Source organism: Anarhichas minor, unplaced genomic scaffold (genome assembly GCF_050575085.1).
Source record: "Anarhichas minor isolate MPS153535 unplaced genomic scaffold, ASM5057508v1 ptg000086l, whole genome shotgun sequence".
Classification (NCBI taxonomy): Eukaryota; Metazoa; Chordata; class Actinopteri; order Perciformes; family Anarhichadidae; genus Anarhichas; species Anarhichas minor.
In genome coordinates, this window is record NW_027466532.1 from 242,501 (window position 1) to 253,088 (window position 10,588).

At 39.7% G+C, this 10,588-nt stretch overlaps 1 protein-coding gene across 1 annotated transcript in view; it reads left to right on the forward strand.

The window, feature by feature from the left end:
* dedd (death effector domain containing) overlaps positions 1–9,659 on the forward strand; it is a 26,420-nt gene extending 16,761 nt beyond the window's left edge. Inside the window, exons 3-5 of the mRNA XM_076081683.1 lie at positions 2,089–2,193; positions 2,363–2,497; positions 5,897–9,659. Of these exons, the coding sequence (XP_075937798.1) occupies positions 2,089–2,193; positions 2,363–2,497; positions 5,897–6,303 (647 nt within the window). The 3' untranslated portion in view covers positions 6,304–9,659. The remainder of the gene's footprint in view (positions 1–2,088; positions 2,194–2,362; positions 2,498–5,896) is intronic.
* The last annotated feature ends 929 nt before the right edge of the window (positions 9,660–10,588 follow it).

The following is a 10,588-nucleotide window of genomic DNA, read 5'->3' on the forward strand; positions in this document are numbered from 1 at the left end:
AGTGGAGGCAATTTCAAAAAAATGTTGGGGATAACTTTTGACCCCATTGACTAAAAATGTGGACATTTTGAGTGTGCACTTTTAAATAATAGCAATTAGTGCATGTCTTTGATGTGAAATCATCCCAGATTAAAATGCATACAGTAATCACCACCTTGTGCCAACATGAGTAAATAGAAAGCAGCCCCTGATTCGCAGAGCTGACTCCCCCAGGCGGATGCGCCAGCTCTCTGTAGTGAGCAGACGGACAAAACGAGTTATACACTGTATATTACTCTTATACTCTGGACTACTGCCATAACATTCAGGAAAGTTTCTCACTGGCTGCCACTGTAGTATGGGCATGCAGCGCCATGGCGGCTCCCAAAAAAGTAAAGCCAAAACATCTTGATCAACTTGGTGGCTGGCTGTCAGTTTAGGCAGCGCTTGATTTTATATGCAGCTCAGAGTTGGTAGCGGTTTGTCCTCTAATCAGAAGATCTGCGGTGTGAACCCAGGCTCCTCCAGTCTGCATGTCAAAGTGTCCTTAGGCAAGATACTGAACCTAAAAATGTCCCTGGAGCCTGTTCCATCGGTGATAATAAGAAAACTATATTGATATATTTTTTTATGTGGAAGGATAGCTTTCTCTTTTGGAGGGTTGATCGTCCAATATGGGTCAACTTTCAGGGCCTAGCTCTTGAATGGTAGGTCATTATTTTTACTCAAACCATATTCTAACACTCATGTCATGTCATATATGTTAACATGTAGTAAAACATTAATTCAAGATGAGGTCAAAAAGCGATAGGGGTGTTCAAACCCCTGTGGATGCTGTCCCCTCTTTGTCCACAGCTGACCTTTTTTACACAGCCATGTGGAGCTTGTTATCCTATCCGCACATTGTTATGGTCAAGCCAATAACGAACACTCATTGTAAATATTGGTTGAGCATAATTAGCATGAAATAAGTTGAATTCTCATAGACCATGGGGCTGAGACCCACCAGAACCCCTTCTGTTTACCAGCTACCTGTCCAGCTGTGGGAGGACAGGAGGAATGATGGCACAGGGATTTGAAAAGGCCTGGACCCTTTCTAAACAATGCAGTTCAAGAGATCTAGATACAAATGAATTAGTACAGGTACAAACAAATTGGTACAAATTAAACACCAAAGTATGGTTTACATTTTTTACTACCTTGTGATTTGCAAGTGCCTTCATCATTTCAAGTGTTTATAGTGAACAAATGTTATTTCTGTCTTTTCTGTCTTTTTAAAAAAAATGTTTTTTGTAGCGTTATACAGAGGGTCTGTCATTAATTATTCTGAATAGGTCCAACTTAGTGTCACCTATGCCTCCACCAAATTACACTAACTCATTATTTAGTTTACCTTGTGGCAGTTAGCCTCCCAATGTTATTGACAAAGATATTGACATATTGAAGATAATTCTTGTCCTCCTCCACCTGTTGTTACCTGATGACTTCTGCCGATCTTACTCTTCTGTTCTTACTTATAATGGTTCATCGCCTCTGTGAATGGTGGCTGTGGTCACCTTATTTCTTGTTCTTTTTATGTTTTATAGTGTTGAGTAAAAAGTTAAGTGACACACTACTGCCACCCACTGCTGTGGAGTGTTTTTGTTGTCTTGGCCTTTTCTTCAGAATCTTTGTTTACACTTTATAGCTAGGGAACACAGATATGAAGGTACTTTGAATTGGTACACCTGGAAAGTTGTTGGAGCAGAAGACTTAGTAGGAAGTAGGCTGTTGCGGCCAAAACACAAGTTAGACTTGGTGTGGTACATTTTTTTTATTGCAAAGAAATGTAACTTTTTATGAGAAAGAATGAACTTTTTGTACATATAAGTTTCACAGATTTACTTTCAAGTAAATATTTTTTTAATGCAAAAAAATAGTAATGATATGAATAACATTTATATAACTAATAATTGATAAACATGTTGGTGTGTACTTGATGGAGGCTAACGCTCATGTATCTATGGCAGTGCACAAAAACTGACATTTCTGTATGATGTATTCCACTGGTTTGAATCGGATGATTAGCACTAATTAATGATAACATCAGAAATCAACTGTTGTTTCCAGTTTGCCCAGATCCTGTCGACAAGTACCTGGAAGAAACATCAGTGCGCTACATTTCACCAAGAGGAGCAGTGCAGAACAAGGACACTGTGCCTCACAGAAGAACAGGTGTGTGTTTGTGTATTTGTGTGTGTTCAAGTTCTTTTTCTTTTTTTTACCCTTCATTTCAGCAAGATAAGACTAAGAATATTGATAAATACTAATTGAATGTATCTTAAGTAACTGCACACTGTGATACAGAAGCTTGATTAACATTAAAACGAATGTCACTTTCTAGGTCCGCAGCCAGTCATTTGCTGTTCCTCATCAGGACCCCATGTTGGACCTGCTCAAACAAAGCCAACTCCTCTTGTACAAAACCGCAAACGGAGAAGTCATTCCTCAGCTGACTGCAGAGAGAAGCAAACATGTGGTAAAAACAAATGCAACATGGAGAGGGGTCATAATTTTTGTCTGGCCTCAAAGAGAATAATGACATTGGCTTAGACCAATCCAGGAACACATCAGGTTACAGTTGTTTTTTTCAGTAAGCTGAATTTATTTTTTTAACATAATTTTAATAAGAAACCTGGTGTTGGGATCTATCAGGAGTGTGTTTGGTTATCACCAAATATGAAAAACTAAATTATTAACAATAGAATTATTAATGTCAATAACAATTATTAATAATAACGTGCACCACCCTGAGAACAGGGACCAATAACCAAACTATAAATTGAGTCTCAAAATTGGTGTTCACTCAAAATGCAACATACTATTCCACATTCAGAGTGAACAGTGAAGGTTTGAATTCGAGCACAAGCCACATATCCAGCTATTATCACAATACCAGTGGTGGGCCGTCAGGGCCTGCAAAGCTTTCTCTGCTGGCCGAAACAGAATCACAAAGTTATATCTATTTTATAATTTAATAATCTTTCTTAAATACACTACATGTATTATAATTTATAAAAATATTTTTCCGATTATCTTATTTTCTCATTGCACAGCTACTGTCTTCCTCAGTTGCTCTGCTTCCAGTGCAGCTTGTTTTAAGTAGAGCTTTTATCCAATCAGATCTCACCTCTGTGTCTCCAGGTAAGAAGAGAGGCAGAGGCCTGCAGACTCACAAGTGAATCCCTTTGCACTTTAAGTGAATGGGGACGATATTGTTGATTGTCATAGTCTTCAACCAATCAGATCTTTAGTTTGACATGTTGGGCGTTCTTTGACGCGCCAGAGCCTGCTAGCTGGCCTAGCCATATGTGATTGGTCAGTGAGCTAGCGTGACATGTTGGGCGGTGACAATCCCAAAATCTGCTGCCTTTGTTGAGCGGACATTTTCAGCCCTCAAACGCATTAAAACCTATTCAAGAAATACAACTGGGGAGGTTCGACTGTCTTCACTGGCGTCCATGAATCGAGAAGGACTTCTTACTGGCGACTTTTTTTGTCAAAAGCTACTATTGACAAATCTAGCAACTTGTTCTGGTGTTGTTGGAGACTTTTGTGGTGTTTTGACTCGTTAAAGCACGTACCGTTCTGCACGTGAACGAGCAGCGGGTGCTGCCATGAGGACCTCCACCGCCCCAAAGCACACACAGGCGCAGCAGTCCCAGCTGCAGTCAGAGCAGAGAGGCGACGCACTCTATCTATAGGTGTTGGCTTTATTTTGACACGAAACAAATAATAACCGTAGCTGTGTTTCAGCTGCAGGACAGCAGTGAAGGCCCAGGTATAAAATGCACGGCGCGGCACTGCGCAATACACATGCACAAAGTAATCACAGAAAGCTGCTCTTTACACCAATAATAATGATCAAGTAAATAATATCCAAAGCTAACAAAATTATTATACAATTATAAGTCAACTGGCCAGCCAGCGTTTCTCAGATTGGAGTGAGACAAGGAGAAAAGGTTATGTTGTGATCTTCGCAATAAAACATCTTTGATGTGACGTGTCGGGTCTTGGCCAATCAGCGTTAAGATGTCTACACCTACAACTAACGTTAGTGGATTGTGTTGTCGTTAAAGTTTAAGTTACGTTATGTACCGTTACAGTTCAGACTTGCTGGTTAAGGCTAATATCCACTGCATGCGAAACTTTGTAGACTGTTAACGTTCGTCATTATTGCGATTTAGGAGGAAAAAACGTAACGTGAACCCGGATACTGATAAGATGATGTGGTCAAAGAGCTTAAGGAAGAGGATGCTGTTTGTGTAGCGCAGCTTCACACAGGGCTGAGATGTAAGTGGAGCTGGACCTGGATAAAGGTGGAGGTCTAAACAGACGTGAAGGGAGAGCAGTACAGCTTCCCGCTGTCAGTGTTTTAAAAAAATTGATAAGGCAGGGTATGCTAAATGCAGCCTCTGCTCCAAGGAGATAAACTACAGCAACAAGGGTTCACATGCCCTCTCATCACACTACCAGACAGAAGTGCACTGGCAAAAGGTGGTCACTGTAATGACCACAGCCAGTGTACTTCCAGTCCCAAGTGCAGCTGCTCCCAAGGGCCATGAAGTAATGTCCCTTCATTTTAGCGGGTTGCTAATTTAGAGGTGTGTATAGATTGGAAGCTTGCCGTTAAATCACAGCTATTATTTTACTATTGTTAAGCTACCTTAGCCAGAGTAGATTATCATTTTAATTTACATTACATTACAGTCATTTAGCAGACGCATTTATCCAAAGCGACTTACAATAAGTGTACTCAACAAACTAGTATTCAAGAGAACTACTAGTCATCAGAAGTCATAAGTGCATCTCCTTTAAACAAGCATCTAAGAGCATAAACCAGAGCAGAAGTACAGTGCAGAAACAAACTAATTCGGATACAATAAGTGCTAAGTGGAAGGCTCAGGGTAGTACTTCTTGAAGAGGTGAGTTTTCATGCTGCGCCGAAAAATGGGCAGCGAATCTGCTGTCCTGACGTCAGTGGGGAGTTCATTCCACCACTGTGGGGCCAGGACAGAAAACAGCCGTTCTGAGCCCTCTAAGTGGTGAGGAGTTTTTTTTCTTCAGTGATACAGTCAGTATGCTGGACCACTCATCCGTTTTTGTCAGGTCAGACAACTTAGTGACTTGCCACAGAAGATGAAACTATTACTTCCCACAGTGACCCCAACACATCACACGAGTAAAGAAGAACACATATCTCCTCTTGCGTTCTAATTTCTTCTCCAGTTTGTTGTGAGAGGAAGATTTAGCCGGCTTTGGAATGGTGGAGTTCTCTAGCTTGCCATTTGATGTCAGAGAGATTTGATGTCAGAGAGAGAGAGAGAGAGAGAGAGAGAGAGAGAGAGAGAGAGAGAGAGAGAGAGAGAGAGAGAGAGAGAGAGAGAGAGAGAGAGAGAGAGAGAGAGAGAGAGAGAGAGAGAGAGAGAGAGAGAGAGAGAGAGAACAGGACCGGCAGCTGCTGGTACATCCTTTGGGCCTGCAACCTGTCCTGAGCAATGGGAACTGCATAATAAAGTCAGAATTTGTGCCGGTGGTACCATAGGGTGCCGTACGTTTTCAGTGTCTGAAAGCGTGTGGTGTTGTGTGATAGTGTGACCGTTCTGAACAGTTTGTCCTTGAGACATTATCAAACGACAATTGGTACAAACTAGCTCATTTCGAGCATACCGCACACTTGAGTCTTTAGGCTTGTACATACACCAAGCAATTGTCCAAGGGCATGCTGGTTGCCAGCTATGGCTCAACTATGATTGGAATAATTTCAGACATAAAATGTTGGTATTATTTGTTTGCTGATTTGTTCTTGTCCTACTCAAATAATCAAAGTAGGGGTCTCAGCTGATCTTTTTCTTTCTTACTTTGTGCTCTCCTCTAGATATCCGGCTCCGGGTTCGTGCTGAATACTGCCAGCACGAGTCTGCACTTCAGGGCAACGTCTTCTCCAATAAGCAAGAGGCAGTGGAGAGACAATTTGAGCGCTTCAATCAGGCAAACACTATCCTCAAATCCCGAGACTTGGGCTCCATCATCTGTGACATCAAGTTCTCTGAGCTTACCTACTTGGATGCCTTCTGGAGGGACTACATCAATGGATCATTGCTAGAGGCCCTTAAAGGGGTCTTTATCACAGATTCCTTAAAACAGGCTGTGGGCCACGAAGCTATAAAACTGTTGGTCAATGTTGACGAGGAGGACTACCAGGCTGGTCGGCGTAAACTGCTCCGTAATTTGGTCACAAGTGGAGGGAGCCCTCAAGGAGCTACCAAAGACTCTGTATCTTAGAAAGAACTGCTGTGCCTCCCCCACAGGAAATAGGGTGAGATGTGGTTGTGTCATTTAAGGTACCTGAAGTGTGTGCCTGAAAGGAACTGAAGGACTTCTACACACCGCATTGATTCCTTGAGAGCTAAGGTCATAGGATATCGACATGGCACCCTGAAGCATAGCATGCAAGGTGATTTAATTTTCTTCACGGAGGAGAATGCTGATTAATGCGTGCATTGAATTTAACTAATTTCTTGTTTCTGGTATATTTGCTCATTGAAACACTTTTGTTAAGTCAAATGATAGGTGATCTTCACAACCTGTTCAAAGTCCAGTTCTTTTCATTACAGGAAAAACGCTGAGAAGTTACTCCCAGTGGGAGTTGTACCCTATTGTCAAACTGGTTATTTTATTCCAAGTTTTTTTAGGTACATTATAGATTGATTGGATCAACCCAATGATAAGAGTGGTTTGTATGTTATAGAAAGGCACAGACCGTAGGACTTAAGGCTTTTACACACCAGGATTAACAACACCAAAATTCAGAATACTTCCGCACAGTTTGAATAGTTGATGCCTTTATTTACAGCGCCAAAGCTCAGAAAAATCAACCTTGTTTTGAAAAAAAGTATATTTCTTTTCTTGCTGCATAATATTTGCATTCTGTGTTTTCATGACAAAAACAATGGTTCGGAATAATAAAATTGACGTGGAAATGAATTGCACCAACAAAAGAAAAATACCCAGGGTTTGTAAAGGCCTTCCGGTTACAATTTGTTTTTCTATTTCTTTCCGCTTATTATCCTACTTTCTCAAGACTGCCAGAGTTCTCTTGTCAGTAAAGATGAACCGTTTTAGATTGTTTTTTGATTGGCTCACATTTATTCACTCTCGACATCCTTGTGTCTTGGCTTTGTTTTAACAAATTCTTTGTTTTGCAATCTGGCTTGGTACCAGCAGCTGTGATTCTGGCCTAATGTGAAATTTCAAATGTCCGATCACTGCCAATAGTTAAACATTTGTGGATCGTTTTAATGTGTTGAATCCTATCCAGTGAAACATTGAATCATTCACTGGTGCGTTAGATTTGTTTGGATTTGCAAATCAGTGCCAGTTTTATTGTCAGCCTGTACTTCTGCTCACTCTCTGTCTCACTCATGTTCTCTCCTGATACAACACTTAACTTTTTTTATAATTTGAAATAACAACTCAACAGTCGGTGAAAGTCACAGCTAGTGTGTGTGGAGTCATCTCATTTGAGATCAAATCCATTAAATCCTTTTTTTTCTATGGACATGTCATGCCTCTTGGTAGATCACGATGTAGGTCAGTCCACATGCTCAAAAGGCGTTATGAGCAAGAGTTGCACTGACTTCCTCATCCAGTCACTTGACGGCCTGTTGGACGTGTTGGAGAAACAACCAGGTATCTCCCTGGTGAGGGCAGGGGCTGTTACATCAGTCTCCGTCAGGAGGTGTGGCTTCTCCAAAGACATTTGTCGCTGTGGGACTAATAAAGGATTATCTTATTCACAAATCGAATTGGGGATTCTGTTATTAAGGTTCTGAAACAGAATATACTAGCACTGTGCGCACCAACATAGTAAAGTCATGCATGGTAATCCTACACAATTCAGTGTGCATATCTAGAAAAATGATGTTTCTAATGGCAGAATATCCCTTTTACAGTGTAGTAATAAATGCTAACTGCTATCCATTAAATTAGCTTTTAAATTCGGTGTGTGCCTGTGACAAACCAGTGTTGACAATATTAATGATAACAAATGTTGTGCAGTCATAAATAACACTCAGTGACTTTATTGGGCACACCTTTCTAGTTCTGGGAAGCCCCCCCAGAGGAGCCTGAAATCCACATGACACAACGTCAAAAGGTCCTGACATACACAGCCAAGAGTCTGCAGTTATGTGCCGTTGAGCTTCAGTCGGCAGTAGTTTTTGTGTGGTATGTCTCCATGTCAGCCCTTATCACAAGCTAATTAATAATGTATTATATGTTGCAGAATTATATTATTATATTCAAAGCATATGTCAAAATTGTTTAATTGGATTGACAGTGGCTTGTTTTTTATGTTCATATTTCTGTTTCATACTTAGTGGATTAGGAAACGGACTACTACTGCTGGGTGCAGAACTTCCATGCATATTGGCGGCCAATGGCTTTAGGCTGTAATCTCCGTTCTGTGTTCAAGAGTAACTTTTCACAAAAAATATGAGTAAACCAACCTTATCACCAGACAAGAGTGTCAGTATTGGACGATCCTAAAAAATCCTAGATTATGCTTAGTGACAATGCCCTTCAAATTCCTGGTTTTCATAATATCTGAGCACAGCAGCTAGTATGCTATGGTAAGAGAATGATTGTGGTTACGTATAATAAATAGGCACATGTCAATGACCGGATGTAATTTCCTGTGTCCTAGATAGACACACACCTGCCATCCATCACCCCGCTTTACGCCCTTACTTTTGAATAGCTGCATAAAGGACACAACTTCCGCCACTGAACATTAACATTCGTTGTAAATCACTTAATGTGTAATTGTCCAATTTTGACACAATTCCTCGGTATACTGGAATAGAGTCAACACCAATGTCAAAGGGGGCGCCATAAGTGTAAATTTTCAAAATATACAAATTGTGGCTTTAAAAAAAAGAAAGAATTTGACACTGAGTTTCCATTGAGTCATAACCAGTCCTAATACACCAGTAATGGCATGTTTGGAAATGTTTCAGTAATAATACATTGAAGACGAAACATAATGCTGTTTTGTGATTATTTTTAATTTTGTAACAGAAGTAGGTAAGAGACTGAATGTCACTTTAGTTAATTGTCATTTGAAATGCCAGTCTCTAATGCTAACATTTTTTCTTTTCTGTTCAGTGCAAGTAGCCAAACATGACATAAAAAAAATCTGTGTACCCTTTTAAAAGGTGAGTGTATTTCTTTCCCAAATATATTCTTCCTGCTAAAAACGCCCTATTTTATCTCTGCTGTCGCACCATCCACATTCTAAAACACGTAAGTCATGATTGACAGGCCACTATTACTGTGAATTATAGAGTAGGCCTACATTTTATATTTTTACTCCAGTGGAATTTCATGTAAATGTTGCAAGTTAGTATCTATTATATAGGTTGGTGTATGTTATGTTGATTGTATGTTATGTTAGTCAAATGCAGCTGTGTCTCACGCAAAATTGCATGTACCTGTAACCTGTTCTCTCCACAAATGTCATAGAAACACATTGCTAATATTTTGTAAATAACCTTATTGGGTGTCAGTTTTTCTTACATCAATTTTGCTTTTCTCAGAAAACAGACAAGTAGAACTATTAATAAAATTAATGGATGGGTTTTGTGAAGTCCCAGTCCTAGTTTTCTTTTCATGTAATATGACTCCTGTGAAAACAAATTTTGGGCACAAAACACTGAACAGTTTTCCAGACAAGAAAATATAGAAGACGTATCTAAACAAGTGGCTTCCTTATTAATCAAACCTTGTACCACTTTGACACAAACCCTGTGAAATGCGGAATGTTTGAATACATGTTCAAACGGTGTATGATGATTAACATTGGACTGGTCCTGGCTGCATCTCATTTCGCTTAGACATGTGTCCTCATTCCTCTCAGTCACATCTTGCGCCTCGGCTTGTCACACTAATGTCGTTTGAAAGACATACAAGAATCAGAATCAGAACCGTTTATTGCCATGGTATGTTGAACATACAAGGAATTTGACATGATGGGAGGTGCATAACTTTTAACAATCAACACAGTGCAAAGTAGAAACATTAAAATTTACAGAAAGATATAAAATAAAGTGCACAAACGAACAGATAACAGGACTATAAACAACGAACAGATAAGACTATAAACAAGTGAGATGTAAGTGTTGTGTAAAAGTGTAGAGTGTAATTAAATAAGAATAATGAAGGAGAAATCCAAGCAACACATTTTGTCTGATAAATTAGACAAGCCAATTTATTTGGGCCATGAATGTTCTTGCAGAGATTTGTATGTTGGTGGGTTGTCCTCTTGACTTGTTGACCACTAAAAGTAAACATACTGAGTGATATCTGTAAATATATTGATTATCAAAATGAGCTTCAACTAACCACAGCTACAGCAAGTCTGTTTTCAATTTGATTGATCCAATTTTGCACAAAATAATGAAAATGTACTGGCTAGTCCTGTGTACGTGTTGTTCTAGATGGTATTTTCATATACAGGTGCTGGTCATATAATTAGAATATCATCAAAAAGTTGATTTATTTCACTAAT